At 35.3% G+C, this 21,790-nt stretch overlaps 2 protein-coding genes, 1 long non-coding RNA gene and 1 other non-coding gene across 4 annotated transcripts; 2 read left to right on the top strand and 2 right to left on the bottom strand.

Annotated features, from left to right (window-relative positions):
• Positions 1-3,272: 3,272 nt before the first annotated feature.
• Positions 3,273-4,431, top strand: LOC114739632 (uncharacterized). Its single transcript, XR_003739618.1, has 2 exons — positions 3,273-3,567; positions 3,658-4,431. It is a non-coding gene; the product is annotated as an uncharacterized LOC114739632 (long non-coding RNA).
• On the top strand, positions 3,281-3,498 carry LOC114739650 (small nucleolar RNA U3). Its single transcript, XR_003739620.1, has one exon. It is a non-coding gene; the product is annotated as a small nucleolar RNA U3 (small nucleolar RNA).
• Positions 4,432-5,803: 1,372 nt separating the features above from the next.
• On the bottom strand, positions 5,804-11,688 carry LOC114739615 (transmembrane protein 33 homolog). Its single transcript, XM_028927697.1, has 9 exons — positions 11,469-11,688; positions 10,339-10,462; positions 10,040-10,146; positions 8,254-8,379; positions 8,044-8,164; positions 7,811-7,895; positions 7,035-7,148; positions 6,880-6,919; positions 5,804-6,318 (listed from the first exon to the last, which is right to left on the bottom strand). The coding sequence occupies exons 1-9, from the start codon at positions 11,634-11,636 to the stop codon at positions 6,166-6,168; spliced, it is 1,038 nt and encodes a 345-aa protein (XP_028783530.1). The 5' UTR covers positions 11,637-11,688; the 3' UTR covers positions 5,804-6,165.
• Positions 11,689-14,803: 3,115 nt separating this feature from the next.
• On the bottom strand, positions 14,804-20,787 carry LOC114739625 (spore wall protein 2-like). Its single transcript, XM_028927708.1, has 3 exons — positions 20,604-20,787; positions 16,015-16,106; positions 14,804-15,304 (listed from the first exon to the last, which is right to left on the bottom strand). The coding sequence occupies exons 1-3, from the start codon at positions 20,785-20,787 to the stop codon at positions 14,804-14,806; spliced, it is 777 nt and encodes a 258-aa protein (XP_028783541.1).
• Positions 20,788-21,790: the final 1,003 nt, after the last annotated feature.

The following is a 21,790-nucleotide window of genomic DNA, read 5'->3' as shown; positions in this document are numbered from 1 at the left end:
AATTGAGAGCTTGACAACAAAGATTGTGTCTTCTTATTAATTCGGTTTGGATTTAAGACTCACCTCTCTATATGTTTTTTTAATCCATTTGTCCCATATGAAGAGTGACAAGCAATTGTTGTTGGACAATACTTGCACTTTGCTCGAAGTTGCCCATTTGTCTGGCTTAAAGGAAGCTTGTCAAAATGATCCCAAACCGCAGATTTCTGTCTCTTTCCTCTTGGTTCATCTCCTTCCTCACCCTCAATACTTGTCAAACCAGTGTCTTTTTCCTTTTCATTAACAGGTGTTTCTATAGTTCTACTTTCATTTTCACTATAATCTTCTTGACCAGTTTGTGCATTCGACATCTTTAAAATAAATTAAACTTCTTTTCTGCATAAATAGAAAAAAAAAGCACAAATAATTTACAACTGAAATTGCTAACTAACTAATCAGTAATCAATATCCCCAGTTCGAATTCAATATATATCCTCACAACACAGACAACAATCTGACATCAAATACAATATATATCATTTAACTAAGCTCAATTCGAATCATGCATGGATGACACTTCCATTAAATGACAATATATCCTCAGTTCGAATTCAATATATATCCCCACAGCCAGTCAAACCACACTTCACAGAATCACAGCAAAGTTGTCCGAAATTTAAAAAAAAAATAGCAGAGACAGTTACCTCGCAGATGAATTGATTCAGGGTGTGTTCACACTTCACAGCAAAGGCACGGCACCACGGGCACTACAGAGCTGGCGCAGGGAGAGACACGGCGAGAATTTTCATTCAAGGCGATGCAATTTTTCAGTCAGCTCCAGGATTATGCAATCATGGGTAATTTTATACTTTTCAGTGATTGTCAATGGCAGAGAATCAGTGGAGACTCAAAGAAGAAGAGGCGGGAGAGTACTCACCCGCGTCAGAGACTCAGAGTGCAAAAAATCCGAGGAAGAGAGGGCAGTCGGGCACGCTAGCTCTACGGTGGTCACTATCGTGTGTGAGAGTCGGGATCGCAGGAGTAACAGAGTGCAGCTGCGGGGAAGGAACGACGAGGAAGAGGCGTGCCTGAAGGCAGAGGCGCCGAAGCCATCGAGGTCGCGGGAGAGTTCAGTACAGACTACAGAGTGCGGGCGCAAGATAAAAAATCTGACAAAGAACGCTAGCGAGACGGTGGTCCGGATTCAAGATCCAAATGTGGCTTTAGCTTCAGCTATCTCCTTGTGCGCGAGAGTCGGGAAAGGAGTGAGCAGACCTTCGGTCGCAGACTCAATTGGATTGAGAGATTTTGAGGGGCGAGAGCGGCAAGACGAGGCGCGGCGTATGGCTAGTATGAACTGAACCTCTATGAGTAATTGAGTAATGAGTATGAACTACTAGAAATTTAGGGCTCAGGAGACGAAGGGAGGACCGGATAAATTGAAAATTGCAATTTTTTTTTATAATATATACCCCGGGACGGGACAGGGACGGGACGACCCAGTCCCGTGTCCCGTCCCGTGTCCTGTCTCGTCCCGGTATTGTCCCGTCTCGTAAATTTTTTTATCCCATCCCGTCCCGTCCCAAAGTTATCAGGATCGGGACGGACCTACCGGGACGGGACAATTTGAACACCCCTAGTTAGGATACACTCTTATAAGCTCTTACTAAATATAAATAATTTAATCAAAGGCGTACTTAAAAACTGTATTCAAGAAATGGGTGATCGATAGGTATAATCGATAACTGGATCAGGAGTGTAAAATGTCTTCTTGTGATACTTACATAAATTAAAAGGAGTTATGATATACTGTTTCGGTTTTTAATATAAGACCTATTTAACTACTTCGATTAAATTAAAGAAGTTTGTTAAGTTAGGTAATAATCATAACTATAGCATATGTTTTCCAAAATACCCTCAGTTAAAACTTCTTTAAAAAAAATGACATTTCAAAAAATGTTTTAAATTATTTTATTAAAAATATAAAACGGTAGAATTGATGTATGTGTAAAATTAATGAGTAATAAGTATTATTGTGATATTTAATTATTTAATAGGAGTAATTTAAGAAAGAATTGGTAAATATAAGAAATATGTCATATATTTAGGACCAAAATCAATATTCTAACTAGGTCCGATATTAGGAACCGGAGGAATACTTACTTATATATACGTAACATGGCAAACTTTTTTGCTTGAGAAAGTGCAATTGCACATTACATTCTTTATGATGTTCCCCTCCTTTTTAATGGTCTCATTTTTTAAGCATCCAACAATGCAAGGACTTGTTCTCACATTTCAATTCAAGTTATATCTTTGATGATATTGCTTTTAAAACTTTCACTGCATCAAGCAAAAATTAGTTTCTAAAATAATAATTTGTTTTGGCTAACTGAAAGAGAAACTTAAGTAAATGAAAATTGATACACAAACACTAAAATAGACTTGGAAAAGATCAAAGAATGAACAAAAATTAGTAGGCAATAAAAAGCTTACGAAATAACAATCATAAGCCAAGATAAGTCTAAACCTTTTAGGTTGAAGGTAAGAATAACAACTTGCATAACATCGTGATCAAAAGAAAACATCATATTTACTTCAATGAGCAATTCAGGTGATGGTCCAAAGACTCGCTCCATCGGACCCCTTTTGAGAACACATAACATGACTACTTTTCAAATGATTGACATGGAATCATAAATTATATGCAAGAGTAAATTCTTTTTCTTATTTTAGCAAATGCAAATAATGGAGCTATGAAGGTTGAATGTCCTATAAGCCTATTCGGTATAAAAGAAATTCTGCACAAACAAGAAAGAGCGGAACTTTGTTAGTTTTATAGGAAGAAACTCGGGGAAATTGCAAAAAAAGACCTTGGAATTGTAAAAACGCAGATAGGGACCCTTGACAACTTCACTTTGGGTTTTGACAAGAATAATATTCCCTGAAGTTGTCAAAACCCAAAGTGAAGTTGTCAAGGGTCCCTATCTGCGTTTTTGCAATTCCAAGGTCTTTTTTTGCAATTTTCCCAAGAAACTCTTTAGTTTAGAAGTGCATTTGATAATTGATATTACTTCTCTCTCATGAATTTCCACATGCCAATGTAATAAAAAAAATTTTTAAAAATTTTCTGTAGTGAAGAAAGTAGAGGACGCAAGTTGAAACTGACCCACACAAATTCATTAGACCCAGACGCTCATCTGGGCCGAGCGAGAAAAAACCAACCGACCCTAAAATCCCACATCGGCTATAACACAAACAAAAAAACAAGATATAACCGAGTGACAGATCCAAAAAGGGCACGACCTTACTTGAACAGGATCTGTTCTATAGGCTCGTACCTCTGTGTCCTTGAGTATCAAGGAGACAAGATCCGCAGCTTGGTTGATGAATCATGACCAGGTGATCGGAGCGTGATTATTGGCTGGGTCGTCCATCATCATGGCTCGACTTGGCCGCAGAGGATCGTTCCCAGGCAGTTCTGCTGTGTGGGATGGTCACTTGGTTGTCTGACAAGCTCCCAAAAATTTTTTTCCGTTTATTCCTCAAAATCTGAAAGGACTGGCCCTTTTTCTCCCCGACCACCGCGTAAGGATTCCTTATTTCTGTTGGTTTCTCTGGTCAATTGCAATATTTTCCAGTTTGATCTGTGCGCGCTGCTTGTTTGGAGCTCCGCAGTGACGTGCTGTGCCTTGGAATGTTCTCATGTAGGGGTATTTCACAGCCAAAAAACCGTTGACGTCGACCTCTCTTTACAAGGTATTTCACATCCTCCGATGAGCGATGGAGATCGACGGGAAAGTCCATTCTCAGAGGCCCGTGACACTAGCTTCTGAGGAACATCCAATGAAGAGAGGAACCGAGGGAGCTTGTGATTGAAGACATCTCAGGTTCAATTTATCATCTAACCTACTTGGACGAATTGCGGCACGCCATACTTGAGTTCTACTTATTATGTGCGCATTTGGGGAACGAAATAAACTCAGTTTCAGCTGCTATCCCATTTAATGTTATATGCTGCGTAGGCATCTAGGTTGCCAAGACACTTTGTTAGCTTGGACTAAATGGAAGTAGGAAGCGTTCCAAAATTTGCTTGTAGGTGTAAAGCCACTACAAGAAGATAGTGGCAAAGCACAATACGATTGGAATGTTTGCTCTGATGGGGTATTCACAGTAAAATCATCCTATGAAATGAAAGATCAAGGCGTGACGATTTGGGGGGATGAGGAAGAAATAGGGCGGTTAGATGGCCCGGAGCTCGAAGTGAAGTTTTTCTTTGGCCTGATGGCTAGTAGTTAAAAGAGAAACTTCTTAACAGGTTTGTTTATCTCGACTTGTGATGGGCTGCACTAGTTTATCAGTGATCTTGAGTTCTGAAACTTCTAATCAACAGGGAAATGTAGCTTATGTAATTGTGGGAATAGAATAGAAAATTTCTTCCGAACAGTGAAATTAATGGTTTAGCAATAATTTACAGACAAAACACCCTGATAGGAGTGAAGGGGGCTTGCGAAGTCTGAAATAGCATGTTGAATTCTGAAACAGAAGCATCTTTGGAAGAAAATAAGCAGTTTTGAAGACCTCTGCCATGGGATTGTGAATGCTCAGATATATTGGACTGTCGTATCTTTTCCTCTTTCTTCCCTACCCCCACCCCCACCTTTTTCCCTCTAGAGGACGGTATTTAGTCCTAAATGCAAAACTATGCCCTGATTTAGTACAAAATCAAAATGGGAAAGGGAGTGAGAATGATAGCATGTTCATACTTGTGTGGAAGCAATTGTTTGAGGTGAAAATGAGAACTTTTTTTACGGTAACTTGTGGGAAGCTCTCGTTTTACTCTAATCACTTTGTTAGAAGATAGCATTGTGTTCTGATGCTGAACTATGGGCTCATAGGCATGAGAAGCTCCCTTTTTGAATAAAACCACTTTGCCATCAACCAAATATCATAAAAACACTTTCTCTTACATTTTGCCCTTTCCTTGAATCCCTTTTCCATGAAACAAGCGCAGGCTATGAGAAATCTTTGATGGATTGGAATTAGCATGGATATGCTGGCTAAAGACACATTCAACTGGGAATGGAATTGACTTGGCTTTTTTAGAGGTAAATTCAATCAGAGGTACCTTAGCTGTCCAACTAATAATAACCAAAATGAAGCAGAGAACGTATGGTTAATGGCTACTCAAGCCTCGTATAAGGCTTGCAAAATTCACAATACTCCAGAGGAATTGGGGTTTAGCCATTAGACGTGCTTAATGCGAGAAACAAATATGCGTTATGATTATAACTGAGAGTTCATCATTTTGAATAACTACCAAGTGGGATTCTCGCTCTATGAATGATGATGCCCATAGGGTCACCCATCTCTGTATGTGTTCAAAGTTTTAACAACGTTTATATTCAATTCCAAATGAAGTCTCACTTTTTTTTTTCCCCTCATTAATTCATTTATCTATTTTTAAAAAACCTAGCTTTCTATATTTGATTTTACATTAAAAGATCTTATGATCATAATTTTGAGCCTAACGTCCATTGGCCTGGTGGCACGAATGGTGCCCTTGTGTCACTTGAAATCAGGGTTCGAGGTTGCCTACTTTTTTAATAATAAAAAAAAAAACCTCAGTTTTGATTTGAACAGGCAGTTACTCTCACCAAACATGTTCTAAGCCAAAAGAGGAGTTTGCAGAGGCCAGAATTAAATGGGGAAAAACTTTTTTGACACACTATTAGAATTCATAGTTCAAACTCAAAGTCAGTTTGAAAATTAAAACCATCGAAGTACTTGACCAAGTTTTTATGAAAGGCAGGGGTATCAACACTTACCTACAGAGCAAGTAGTCTGCTTTTAATGTGAAATTTAAAGCATTTAAACAACAAAATATTTTTGTTAAGGTTCTTGAAATGTATAAATCTAAGTCAGATTTTCATCAATATCTATTTATTATTATGCATTTTCATCACCTTGGCTTCAAATGCATTGAGTGACTGAACTAGCTGGAATATGCAATCCTACAGGCTATGCTTTTGAAGATACAATACTCCAAAACGAAATCTTCGTCAATAGATCATTATCAAAGCTTCAGTTCTACCGGCTACAGAGTCATTGATAGGGAGTCCTTTCTATTTCAAGATAGAAAAAGAGTAACATTTCACATGGCCTGTGTATATTCCCAGGCATCTTCTACCTGAACCACCATCTTTGGACTGCCGATAAAGGAGCATTCAATGCCGGAGCATGGCGGTGGATGAATGGGGTCACAGTCCTCCCAATTTTAGCCCAAACACTTTGATGGTAAGAAGCAGTAACAGGAGCTTGATACATGAGCTTCAAAATCTGTAAAAGGAATTTTAGGCAAAGCAACAGAAAATTTTGTGAGATCTGCAACAACTCATTATATAATATATATAATTGTTGCCCAGGGATGCACTGCATTACTACCTAAAGAAATTTGGAAAATCATGACAAAATCTGTGAAAGACAAATATAAACTAAGGGCTCATTTGGCAGGCGAAATAGAATGCAAAAAGGGGGGAAAAAAAGAAAAGAAAAAGATAAAGAGAATGACCCTCATGCCCATACTTCTAATGAAAATATTAAAAAAGAGATAGAAACTGATTAGAAATGATGACAAGGATATAATAGACATTACATAAATTTTTACTTTTACCACTCTTTGTTGATAAACCAAACATACCCCAAAATATTTGGCATATGTACTCATGTATGAAGTACTGCTTTGTTCAAGATTTTTTTTTTTTTAAACTTACCAAAGATATCATCTAATTAATCACAAGAAAGTTATGTTTTTCCATTGATAAATCACATCACATGGACAAAAGACAATGTAATATCTATGACAACTACTTGAACAGGAATCAAGGAAACGAAACAAACCTGCCAATACATGAAAGTTTGTAGTATGTTGCGCTGCCACCTGCATATAGTTCAAGGAAAGAAATGAAGTCTTCATTATCCTCAACAGTCAATACAAAGGAATCTGCAGAAAGGGAAAACTAAGGATAAATGTTAGGAAAGATCAAGAAACAGACGATAGCAGTGATATGATCAGAAGGAAGCCAAGCCCAATCTCAACATGTGACGTCAGGATATTAAGGGTGGTTGTATTTGATTCCACCCAAACACAAGATTCTTCCATATATTTCCTATCCAAATAAAAAATAAAAACAAATATTAGTTATTGGTAGCTTTCAAGCAATCATATTTGAATTAAATCTGGGAAAACCAGAAGAATCTGCAATCATATACGAAGTCCACAAGGCACAAAAAAAAAATGCCAGTTATATGGCTAGACAAGAAAGAGTAAGTAGTTATGTTTTATGGGGCGAAAAAACATAACTGTCCATTATTTATTTACTTTTTAAAATCTTGATTATGTATATTTCAAGATTTTATGGAGAGAAAAAGAAAGTACGTAGTTATGGAGGGTTTCTTGAAGGTTAGAAACAACCCATTATTTATTTACTTTTTAAAATCTTGATTATTTATATTTCCAATTAGAGCATAGTTACTAACCTGAATTCAATATTTACCATTTTTCATTTCAAAATAGTAATTTTTTAGTTGACAGATAATTACTCGAACTCTTTAAAGTCAACACTCAACACTATTTTAACAGGATAAAAAAAGGAGAAACTATAATTATATAACTTCTCTGTTTAAAAAATATAAAGCAGAGTATAAAAGTTAAATGATATACAGAGGATGGTGCATGCTCAACTATGCAAATAATTAGTAAAGCAGAATCATGCCAGTTCATGAGAGCAAAACAACAAATTCTATATAATCAAAGTACAATAAATTTCACCTGTACAGAGTGGATCGACTGAAATTACGTCTAAGGAACTTGGCAACATGCTCCAGTGACCGGCATAATACGGGGATCAAAGCAACTGCAACAAAAATATATTAAAAAATAAAAAATAAAAAAGGATAAGACATCAAAGTGAGATGAAATAATGAAAGTATTGATGGCAATAGAAAATATGCCAAGGAAAAAAAAAAAAAAATCAATGAATCAATGCCCCAACAAATACTCACATTTGAGGCAGAGATGTGAAGTAGCAAATGAAAGACAGTATAATAAATATATAAAATCCTTCGTTCCAACTATTGACTGGAGGTATATTTGCAAGGCCTGCAAATTCCATGCTCTTGGTTTCTGCAATAGCACAAAACAAGTAGTAAAAACAGTCAGAAATGAGAACATTAATGAAATAATATAATTATAGACCAGAAAAGAGAACTCACCCCATACTGCGAGTACAAGGAGTACAGAGAAGAGCATGCAGTGCCCAAAAAGGAAAGTCGATAAGCTCTTTGTGAAATACTCCTAGGTACCAGTGGAATGACAGCAAGCATAGCAATGACGAACACCTGAGTGAAGAGATTACAGAAAGGCTTCAAGGTTGACAATCCGGATGAGTGAACAGTTTGACAGCAAGGATAAAAACTGATTTTTTTTCCCCCTGTTGGTGAAATAGCTAGGTCCATTGGAAACATCCTCTGCCCTAAGTTTTATTTATATGCTTCAGCTTTATATTTCTCTTCCCAGTATTTGTGCCACTAGACGTTTGTTTTAGATATGTTTGTGATTTAATTATATTCTTATAATCTATCTGTAATCTTGACAGAATCCTATTAGGAGATAAGATGATAGGGTTACTGTGCCTACACGTGCACGGTTTTTCCAAATGAATAAGACACTTTTCATGGAATCAACATTTTGATCATTTTCATCAAATTTTTCATAGCATAAAAGTAAAATACATCCACGGAGCAAATGATGAATGAAACAGTTGATTCCCAGTTATCTTTTGTACAGGAGATGGGGATTCTCAGGAGATTATTTGCAGGCTAAAGAAATGGATTTGGACATCCAAAAATGGTCCTTGGTGCTCCATGGCTTTTTGTAGCAGAATACTTGCTTTTGTATCAGAAGAATAAAAATGATCATCATCAGTGATCAATCAACATATTTACAACCACTTTCCAACCAACTTGGGTAAGAAGTAGGATAATTTGCTTCAACTTACAAAGCACAAGCTGCTTTTCAAATCTGTAAAGTCATAAATTTGCATAACTTTGGCAAATATCGATGCTAATGGCACTAATTATATGAGATTGATGATGTCTGGGACATTAGCTAACAGAGTTCTGACATATTAGATATAGTAATAGGAACTACCTATCAGCACAAACACAAGCGAAGAATATGGCACCAAAACAGAAGATCTATGACAGGAATATGAGAAATACCTAATAGAGGGGTTACCATAACTAATAACACAAAGACAAGCTCAGAGAATTCAGATCCTGTTGGTATGGAGAAATTGACACAATCGCTTGATAAAATAGTTAAAGCTTTCCCAACTCACAATTCCCAACCAATGAAGCAACACTAGATTCCCACATATCACAGACTCGAGCCACAAATACTCATATACATCAAGGGTAAAGAGGAACATGCAAGTGATAACCGACTATCTCAACCAAACCAGATCCAATACTCCCCTTTTCTCTCCTTTCTCGGATTTTCCTTCATATATACCTTTTACCAGTATTTTAACTGGTCCCTCCTATCTTTGCATCATTTCTCTCCTTTTACTCTTATGATTGTCTGCTTTTTGACAATTTGTTTACATTCAGCCAATGTTTTGAAAATTGTAAACTTAAACTATATGGACAAGTGAGGCCTCAAAAACATGACAAATAACAAAACTTGTACCCTTTTTTTTTCTAAATATTAATTTCGTTCCTAAATATAGCATTCTTTTTATTATACACAAGGGAAAACAGTGGAAATATGAACATTCGAAACCCAAAAATATAATCCACAGTGTCATAAATTGACATAAAAGCATCATAATCAAAATTTTGTTATAAACATAAATATTCAACCAAGCATTCAGATACAAAGAAAATGAAGAAAACATTGATTTAAACATGGTCATTAGACTGTTCGTATGCATGGGAAATTATAACTAATTATCACGAATGAATTCATATGCTAAGTGTGTAAGTCAAAAGACTTTACCCAAGCATTGACAGCAAAATGAATTGTCTGCCGCTCCCAACGCAAGGGAGTTGGATTGGAACCTGCAGTTGCTGATGTTCCTGAAGTTCTATTTGTTGATCCTGTTCCTGGAGCATCAAGGTTGTTATACATTCAGTATAAACAGCAAGTTAAGCTGGCATCCAAGGAAGGCCAAAAAGAAAACAACTATCAAGCTAAGCTAGGCTTCTTAGGATCACTTCGTGTTTTTTTTTTTGCCCCCCAACTTTCCTTTGAAATTCTTTTACAATTATGATAAAAGTGCAAAAACATAAATTCACCTGAGTTTCGTGTATAAGCTTGGTCATTTCTTGATGGGGGTGATTGTGATGATGAAGTAGCTGATGGTCTTGTTGACTGAGATGAACTACTGGTAGACATTGGCTCTACTATGAGATCAGGATCCTGTTTAATATTCATAGAATCAGAAGCACTTCAGTCAATGTGAAATAATTTTGTTCGAAATATGCACTTGGTTGGTTCTCATTGGATAATTGAGATACCCAAAAAAAAAGAAATCTTATTAATCTGTAGCTACTTCAAAACATTACGTCAATAATCCATAGAACGATATGCTATGTTGTAGAAACACTAAATCAGAAGCAATGAAAGAACTTAGCAAGTATGTAACTAAGCAAATTCTCTACCATTAATCCTGGACTAGAAGATCAGTGTCTAGTCTGACTAAAGGATCAATAGAAGCAAAATCGATCAAAACTTGAAATTTGATATAACAAACTCTACCTTAAAAGCACTCAGTTCTCATACTATTAGCAGCTAAAAACAAAAAAAAAAGTCTAATTCCATGGCGCATGGGCAAATTAGGTTACTAAAATTTAAAATGCAGGAAAATTAAATTGATTAATAGGTTGCCTATAAAAATAATCATAACCTGTTTAACCCAAGTTTATTCACAATAATTCTGATGAAATGGTGAGGAAATGGAAGTTTAGCTTCGAAAAAGAAAATTTAAAAAAAAAAAAAATCAAAGAGTTCATCTCCACAAGTTATAATTCAACGAAACACAATGATTTAGGTCACATAAAGGAAAGTAAATGACAAAAACTGTGCAAACTTAAAAAAGTCCCATTCATGCTGAATCTGAAGACTTGAAGTCCAAAGGTCAAAACTCGTTAAAACAAGTACCATAAAACCGGCAAAAAAAAATCCCAATCTAAAAAATAACCACTATGCAAATAATAAAACAGCCCAGTTTAGACCCATCATACAAGGGCTCTCGTTGAGAATTACGAAGCAAATACAAACCAATCATGAAAAAAAGAACGATAAGAGCTTGGAGTAAATTTCATCACTTCCAGAGAAAAAAATGCACATGCACAACAAGGATTAATCAATCATTCTTTGATCGAAGCGTATGTGACCGAAAAACAAAGAATAATAGAGCAGAGACAATGTAGCGTTGGTAGAACTTGCGCTTGTAGTGATTGACAACATCAGAGTTGGAGGCCATATGGGCAGGGACGAGAACATTGGACCAGTAATCGGCCCATCTCGGATCGTTCTGGTAGTCATACGCCGCCGCCGCTATCTTCTTCAGCTTTTGTGGGTCTTCCCCCATTGCAATTGAGAACTGTTTTAATGCTTCCTTCTGCTTTCTACTGGACTGACTTTGGCCAGTTCAAAGCTCGCTGTTTCCCTTCTAGGTATTTAACAAGTGTCACCTTACTATGATTTGCAATTTTAATTTATTATTTTTGGCCAAAAATTATTTATCTTTTAATGAAGGGACAGCTCATAGCATTTAATTAGTGAGAGCATTACGGCATTGTCACATCCCAATCCGGCCGAAATGGGCTGGCTGGGCCACAGGAAAAAGATATTAAATAGGCCTACAAATAAAGGGAGCAATGGGTTACCTTTTTTTTTTTTGGGGACAAATTGGAGATAAATATCCATTTGGCAATTTATTTGTAAAATGGGACTTAGATTTTTGTAAAGGTTTGAGGTCCCTGTAGAAAATTAAAAATAAATACCTTTAGTGCTTAATAGATGAGAAAGAGGAAAAATCAGAAAAGGAAAAAAAAAAAACGTAATCCTGCATAAATTTTTTCTCCTCCCTGTGTCCTCCATTGCATCCACAATTGCTGAGGGTTCTATCGGAGCTCCAGTCTGTTAGTGAAGGCTAGGAAGGTAACTTACATCAACATCTTTTATGGATTTTAGTGTTTGGTGGAGGTGATTGTAGTGATATTCATTCTTGACTTAGCTGCCTTTGATACTCGGTACGTGGGCAAAAAACTCCTTAATAAATTTGTGGCCTCAATTGGTGATTATATATTCATCATTATTATATAAGCAGATGCATTTTATGAGACTAACATAATGCACTTTGTGAAATAATGAAAGAAAATGTCATCCCCAAATATGTTGTTTGATTTCAAATTTTTTATCGTAATCTAGTTTAACGATAGTAGATTTTGAAGGGATATCAAGAATTGGGTTTTGGTTTTATCTTCTGAAAGAATAAGTTTTTATCTTGTCTTGGTTTAACATTATACCAACATATGCTTTGTTGAAAGTTGAGTGAAGTCATTGATCCTAATTGTGCTAAGTGTTTACAAGTGAATGATATTGTAAACTTTGGTTTATTTAACATTGATGTCATGTATTTGCAGGTGTATAGTAAATATGATGAATAGATTAGTGAAAGAAATATATTGCTTCTTTCATATAGGTTGGAAGGTCACTAATAAAGGGAGGATTCAATATGTTGGTGAGAGAGCAAATGGAAGAATGATAAGAGAAGGAATGTCAATAAATGAGCTTAGAATAATAATGTCTTTATGTCTTGGTATTCAAGGTAAAGGATTTTAATTGAAGTGCACATTGTTGGGATTCGATGAAAACACTATTATAGACATAGAAGATGATGAAGGCATGCAACAAGCAGTAAAATTTAATGATAAATTTGCATACTTATATATAGTTGAAGATGGGAATGAGTTGATAGATGAAGGATTGCTCATGATGAATTTACAACAGTAGCTCCCATGAATGATTAAAAATGTGTACACCAATTTAAAAGAATTTGTTATTAATTGTCAGTATTTTTTTTATGTAGGTCTACTTTAGAAGGATCATATGGATTATGTATAGTTGGATCTTCATCAAGTAGAATACCACAAGACATACCATATTTAGTTCAAAGTGTACTTATACCTATCCCTGAGCACGGGGTTGAGAAGTGAAAGGACTTGCTTTGTGGTCCTCCTAAGAGTTTCACAAATGCTGCTGAATTTAGAGAAGCACTATATAAGTATAGTTTGGCACATAATTTTGCATATAAGTTTGTGAAGAATTATGTAAGTAAAATGATAATGAGGTGCAAGGTGGATGGGTATCCATAGAGGATCGTTGCATATCAAGTGGGGTAGGAAGAGTCAAGTTTCTTACACATGCATACGTTTGAGGAAAAACACAATTACTCATCACAGGACAATCTAATTGTATATTACAAATTGACCCCAAGCTTAGTTTGTTCCATAATTAAAGATGATTTGAGGGACTGTCTAGAAAAACCACTAAATGAGATAAGACGTGAAATTTATAAAAAAATATGGTTTATCAATATCTTATGATCAAGCATGGAGAGGTAAAGAGAAAGCATTGACAGAGATATAAGAAGCATCATAGTAGTCATAATGTTGATTCCTTGGTATTGTAATAGACTAATAGAAGTAGACCCAAAAACAGTGGCAAAATGGGAAGGTAGTAACCATAGGTTTATCAGATTATTCATCACATATGGATGTAGCATAGAAGGATTCCTGGGAGGATTTCGGCCTATTTTGTATATTGATGGAAATCATCTCAATGGCCATACAAGAGGACCATGTTATCTGCATCAGCTCTTGATACTGATATAATTATACCCTACTGCATATGCCATTATGGGTGGGGAGACCAATGATGATTGGATATGATTTATGCATAATATGAAAAAAAAAAAATTTAGGCTCTCATAAAATGGTGATTGTATTATATAGACATAATGTAATAATACATACTGTCCAGTTTATATTTGGGGCTTAGAGGCATGCCTATTACTTTAGGCATATCAAAGAGAATTTTAGTTCAAAGTATTCAAAGGTTTATAGAGGCTTAAGACAAAATACACAAATTAGGAAGGATGATGCTTTGAAGATGTTAGATGAGATTATATATGTTAGAACTGATCGTGCCTTTCAAAAGTAATGAACAATATGAGATGCTTTAGTCTTGAATTGGTAAAATAGCTTAAAGATCATGGTGATATTGACCATTGGCCATTGTCATGATTTCCATTTAGGAGGTGAGACAACATAATTGCTAATTTGGCCAAGTCATATAATGCATGGCTTGTGAAAAAAATAAAACATCAAAAAATGTGTCGCCTTACTTGTCCTCCATCATCTGTTTCTGCCATTAATGTCCTACTGACCATTGTTATTAAAGGGCTACTTACTCTTTTAATTTGACCTATTGTACACAACTAATCTCGATCAATATCTTTATAACACATTGTAACTATAATCCTGTCGTGTGTACATCATAAGTAAGTCAAACAGCAATAACCAAATAAGATGAAGAAACTTCTCTTCTTCTAATGTTCCATCAACAACATATCTTACTTTTTACCCTCCTCTCCTGAACACATGCGAGACACAATGTTAAAAAACTTGTCCTTCTCAGTTATCACTCTCTTTCTCCTCTTAATGGGCTTCAACATGGAAATCCACAGAGAAGTTATTTTTTGACTTGGTATGATTGTCCTTTTGATGTCTTTTGGTCTTCTCCCTTGTCAGTCTCTTTATCTAATGACCCTACTCCCTTATTTTCTTCATCATACACAATATTGGTGGGCAATCTCTCAATGATTTTATCCCCTCCATCATCATTATTACTATCATCATCACCTTTCTCTCCATTATTATCACCTTTCTCACTATCTCCTTCCTCTCCATCATCATCACCTTCATCAATACCTCCTTCCTGATCATGATCTTTACCTTCAGTAATATCTCCATCATTATCACCTTTGTCACTACCTCCTTTTTCACCTTTACTATCAGATGGAAGAATCACTTCCTCATCACCTATGTTGTCAACAAAGTCCTTCAAATTTAAACTTTGCATCCCTTCTAGATGGAGCTGCACCTTCATAAGCTCTTCCACAAATTGGTTACTAAGCCTTTTATGACTTTCATCAAGTGCATCCATCATCCTTTGATGCACTTCCTTTAATTCCTGCATAACACATTTATTAAATGGTTAAACTCATTACACACTAATGAAATTTATACTTACAAATCTATGAACACACCGGTAGTAGATAAGCAACACTTATTATATCTTCCTACACTTTTGTAGACTTTCTTTTGTACAATAAGCCTATGTTACTCTTTGACTTTTTGTTGACCAATTCCTTTAGTCTCTTGTTCATCCAATATGCAATAACATTTCTTAGGTCATGGTTAATAGCTTTTAACAATGGGAATTTTTCACCCAAATATAGCTGCAACAACAATCACTGAACACCCCATATTAGCCAATTGAATTAAATAGTTACAAAAACATTTAAGAACATGTTTAACTAAAAACATACCAGCAAGAAGTATAGACATCCACCCACAGTGCAACTTGCATCTCTCCTTCCTAGACAAATTCACATAATCTTCTATTTCCTTTTAGAGGTCATTCATGATGTACGTCGCCCAATCATATTGTTCATATCCATTCATAGTTGAACACACCACCCTTAATAACTTGTCACAAACTTTTGCACTTGAAGTCGGGGCTGGAAATGTCCCAAGTGTGACCAACATAAATAATAATTCAAAGTGCTTATTATCCTTTCTACTTTTTATATCAGCTAATATCATGCTATATACAACATTATCATACTTTTTTCTCAACTTCGTATATGTGTCATCATTTTCATCTACATCTCCTTTTACCTCTTTCCCAATATGGGGCACACCAAGCAATGTTCCCATATCATTTGCCTCAATTTCTTCTGTCCTCCCCCTAATTTTGAATTTATGTGTTGCTGGACATATGATTGAATGAAAGCCACAATTAACTCACATGAGAGTCTGTCACAATCCACATTTCACAACTTAGAGAATCCTATATTCTCTATCCTTTGTCTTAAACTTTCATCACTTTTAACAAATTCCACTAATGACATGAATTGACGAACAGAGTAACGGGTGAACATTTTTTATTTTCTCTTATTTTTCTTCTTCTTGTGCCTCAATTGTTTGGCCCTTTCACTATATATTTTCCTCTTATCGATAGACAGTCTTGCCCATGCCTCTTTTGCCTCATTAGTTCTATTTACTACACTCTCGAATTTTTGTCCTTTTGTAAATTCCTCTCTAAATAAGACATACCCATTCTTTGCCCCTTTTGAAGTTGATGTCTCTCCCTCCAACACCATTTTTTTTTTACACTACACATTACTAAAAGCGTGTCAGAAAACAATTAATCTCCAAGCATGTAAGAACAATGTTAAGTGGAGGAATGCATATATAGTTCAACAATGCGACAAACCTAGTAGTATGAAATCCAAGTAGCATAAATTTTGTTTGCTAAAACTAATTCATCAACTTTGACTTCTATAAAAATGAATAAATCAAGTTTACATAAAATTCTACTGACTCTTTTGGAACAGAATTGGGCAAATTTCATTATTTATGGTTGTTGTAGTGAGTGTCTTATGAAAAGTGTTGAATCTAATTGAAGAATATGCGAGTGTATATATCAGCAATCATTTAAAACCAACCCTACTTTTGGCCCCTACTACCATTCTCATGCATAGTGTTCATAGGCAACTAGTTATAGATTTAAACAAGTTGGATGTATTATATTTCGAACTTGAGTATTTGAATGAAAAATCAATGAACGAATTCTAAAATTATTATTCTAGAGGAAACAACTAGTTAATATTATGCTTAAATGCCACTTTAATTGGATAATTTTGTCATCTTTGCAATTGGTTCCAGGATATTATAAATGCTATTTGTCATGATGACGACATCAAAGTTGTATTTTTTGTTAGTTCGAATGTTGTGAGTAATCTCATCAATTTATTATTTCAATCCGGCTCTTTTATGATGCCTCTTCATATGACCCTCAACTAAAGTTCTATTTTGATCAAGGGAAAACAAATAAAGGGAAATTTTTGAAAAATGTCATAAGTCCTCTTCTTTGGATGGATGGAAAAGCAAGGGACAGCTAATCAAGTATTGTGAAGTTTTAAAATTTTCAGTTCTCTTTGAACATTTAAAATTTTATTCTTGAATCGAAGCATAAAACCTGTTTAAATGCTGCTTTCATGAGAATGCTTGTGTTCATTATATGCTCGTCTGATCATCCTTTTCTATATATAAGGCTGGAATGCTATATATTCAATAGCATCAGCTAAAGGAAAACGTGTTTAAGTAAGTGCGATTCATCATTGTGGTTTCTTTTTCCTTTGAGAGATTGTTTATCTGTACACATGATATGATATAAAATCAATTTGGGTTGGAAACTTAATCAATTCTTGTTTTAAGTCCAATATGGGAGTAAAAAATCATGCAATTGTCATGGGAAATTAATGTTATGCATATGTGGGCTATATCATTGTACTAAAAAAGATTATCAACTTCACTATCATCAACCAAATCTACTAATGCCAAAACAAGAGTTCAACAATGAAAACATGGTGCAGTAGGACAAGGGTGTATAGCTCTCAGCACGTTGTTTTTGTTGGACAATCAAAGCCATGGTATCTTGTTTCACATTCTCTTAAATTTATTTCATGATTATAACTCCTTCAATAGCACCTTATCCTTTTGGTTAAATTTTGATCACAAATTAAAGCAAGTATTTCACCTTTGCCTAGTTGTATCATTTCTATTAATTTATCTTGTACAGAAATATGATCTCACATTTCTAAAGTTAGCAACTTATACTTTCTATGCCTTTCTGTAACCATGAGGGGATTGGTCAAAGGATAGCCGGGTCCAACTATTTGAACTTATTGTGATAATGTCTGTGGAAAATGTGTTCCAATTCTTTTTAGTTTCTAAAGCCATTAGCAATGTAGCAGTCTTTTGTATTTATTGAGGCACCTCAAATTTGGATATAATTGCAGCCTTTATAATATCTTTTCACGAAATCAATATTAGTTGAGTGTGCCAGCACACTTAAAACGAGTGTTCAAAGTGATCCAGATACAGGCCTTGGTCCAGTCATCAGCAAACAGGTTTGTATGAGGTTTTACATGTACTTACTCTACATTATCGATTTGTATTTTCAACTAAACATATCTTATTATTGGCTTGGGGGAGCCTAAACATCATAATCACAAATCATCAATGTAACTTTGTAAGCATTACTGACATGGTTTCTAAATGAACCTCCTTTTCACATTGATCATTTGTATAGTTTCACTACCCATCAACAAACATAGAGAAGGAATCTTAGACAAACTTACCTTTGTGTCAGCCCAAATTGCTCCTTTTCTCTCTTTCTTACCTTCAATCGATTCCCACAATGTAACCCTACAGTCGTTCTTTTCCTTTCTCTTCTTTAACGGTGACCACAACACCATAAATATGCCCTTCCTTCTTCTCTTCTCTCTTCTTCGACAGCGGCAGCTTCCTCCTCTGCTCTCTTCTCCTCTCTTCTTTGTTCTTCGTGTCGTTCTTCAACCAGGGATTACACTATGAAACAACCCACGCCTCCCCCTGGCTTTTGTTTAAAATAATACTCGGGACAGTTTGGTCATTGCATATAACATAAAAACCCCAATTTGGTCTCAACTAATCAAAATGGCATTCCCCTTATTCAGGTGATGTTTTTGGCATTATGAAGTTTACCTGTCATTTTTTCTGTCATTTTCCCTAAAAATTTTGATTTTTAATGAAAATGCTAATAAATAAATAAATAAATAAACGAATAAAGACTTTTTGACCCCATAATATGAAAATTTATAATATAGTAACCGTCATATGAAGTTTTGTTTCTATAATTTCTTATTATGGAGTCAAAATGTCTTTATTAGTTTTATATAACATTATTATTTGCTTCTATAATTCTCTTGTCAAAAAAAATCAAGTTTTTATATTTTTATTATTATCTTTTTTTTTTAATAATCAATCCAAAGTTCCATTACAAAAACATAAGTTTACCAAAAATATACTTTTTCTTAGTTTCGCTTAAAATTTAAAATATTCAAAAGGATTATTTATCCTAACTTTTTTTAATAAAATGATTAAATATATTAATAAGACGTTAGTTCAACATAGAAGGATTACAAAATATAGATCTTATAAGACAACTTCACACACTAAACACCAATTAAAAAGTAAAGTACATAAGAGTGAGCTTAAGAACATTAGACATCACTACAATCACCCTAACTAATCTAATTAAAATGAAACAAAAATCATGGACCAACAGTAAGATAAAAACCATGTCAAGCCACAAACACAACATTGATGATCCATCATCAAGACATAAACAAGTGGGATATCTTTTGAAAAATCTTCATACTGAAATGTCACATCAAGAAAGATTCATCAACAAAAGTTGATGAAGAGGCTTATGTCACTAACTTCACTCTGGAAAGAAGAAAAATGGATATCTACACAAATTATCCTCTTTTAGTTATCCTAAAATTAAAAATCACGCAATGTTTCTCTTAAAGAGTATTTTTATTTTGTTTTAATAAAAACTAAAATCTTACTCATAAATCAAAATAGTAGAGATTAGCATTCTTCATCAAGATCCACCCTTTGAAAGGAAGGTAGAGATTGATTAATGATACAAAAACTAGCTTCCATCTTATCAGAAGCTTTTGCCAAATGATCAACAGCCAGTAGAAAGATTATTTTAGAGGATTTATTGTACTCCTTATGAATACTCTTCGTAACATCATCAACTATGTCCTAAAAGGGTGGTCACAATGACAACTCCTAACATACCATCTCCATTTAACTTACATGAACTTAAACATATGTGGATAGAAAATAATTTAAATAAGTCTCATCAAAATTATAAATAAATCTTGTTGGGTAATTTTGTTTGGTGATAACCAAACTAGCAGAAAGATTATTTTAGAGGATTTATTGCACTTCCTATGACAAAAAGATCAAGTCAAAGAGATATAAAGAGAAAAGTATATCATCTCATGTAAATAGATTTTAATTCTGACTTGCAATTAAAACATCAACTACACTACTTAACACATCAATCAATCTCTGTATTTTTTTGGTTTTTGCCAAAAGAAGTATTCATTCATTCAAACAACAAAGGTGATGTTTGGATTGCCGTTACAAATGTTAAAAGGCCCTAGGAAATTGTGAAACTAAGGTTTGCAACTGAACTGGAGATGAATGGTTGTTTGGCTGGGACAATTGACCCAACCAACTTTTAAGGCAAACGGTAAAAGTTTCAACACTGAGCATGAGGTACTTTTGGAGCATTTGAAACTAGGATCTATCGTTATTGGAGCATTAATTAGATCATAAAAATATGACCTACCAGTTTTAACCCTCCCTGCATTTCCCCTCCCCCGAATCCACCTTCACATTTGGGTCACTCCCTCCCTTAGAGCTCATTGCAGTCGCCAGGCATTCCATCTTCACCGTCATTGGCTGCTCTCCCTCCCTCCCTCTTGCTGGCACTTCTCTGTCTTTGACTGTCATCGGTGCTTCTCCCTCCTTCACTCTCTCCATTTTCTCCCACATGACTGAGCCTTCTCCCCTGCTCTTCTCCCTCACACTCTCCCATTGTCTTCTTCCATTTCAAGTGGTCCTCCGGTTGTTCGACCGAGCTTGTAATTTTCATTTGCTGTTGGATGTGCCAGGGATCAGCCAAAGTCGATTTGTTACATCGGTGTGGTCTTCTCCCAGATCTTCATTTCATCCTCAGTGAGTTGGTTTCACCGGGTCATTAAGCTTCACCGTCCTTCATCAATGTGTAGCTGTGCTTCCTATAGATCCGACCATCTTAACTCCATTTGATTTCTACTTCACTCGATTTACCGTGGCAGCCTCAACTCATAAGCAAGTCTTCAACTCGCAGCTTGAACTCCACTTCTCTGTCCATCACTCTCTTTGCTTGGGGCTATTTGAAGGTCTTCAACTCGCAGCTTCAACTTGCAGGTAAGGTCATGTGTGTGTGATACATATATATATACACATATATATATTTGAGATAGACTGAGATTTGGTACAGAAATTCTTGCCATGTTTGAGTTCTATTGTTATTCTCTTTTTCTTTTAGATATATTGTCAAAGCAGAGGGCAAGTTTTGTGCCTCTTGATTGCTACTGCTTCTGTCCGTTTAGCTTCACTCTTCTTCGAATTCTGTATTCCTCTGATAGCGGTTTGTGGTTTTAATTCTCTTGTTGTATCTGATGAATTTGCTAATTTTTGTGCCCTTGTCTAATTGATGCTCATGGGTCAATATTTCCATGGATGAGATGAGTTTGTTTGTGGTATTATTAATGGAGTTGATTTGCTGCAGATTAGTGTGGTCTTCTTTTAGATCTTCATCCTTAGTGAGTTGCTTTTCCAGATCTGTTGAGCTTCACTATCCTTCATCGATGTGCTTCTCATAGATCCGGCCATCTCTACTCCCTTTGACTTTTACTTCACTAGATTTACCATTGCAAGCTCAACCCACAGGCAAGTTTTCTTCAACTCACAGCTTCAAGTTGGCGCTACTACTTCTCTT

This window comes from Neltuma alba, unplaced genomic scaffold, assembly GCF_004799145.2.
Source record: "Neltuma alba isolate B1F8T4 unplaced genomic scaffold, ASM479914v2 tig00000472_pilon, whole genome shotgun sequence".
Taxonomy (NCBI): Eukaryota; Viridiplantae; Streptophyta; class Magnoliopsida; order Fabales; family Fabaceae; genus Neltuma; species Neltuma alba.
Note: the sequence above shows the minus strand (reverse complement) of the source record. Positions and strands in the feature narration are given on the sequence as shown.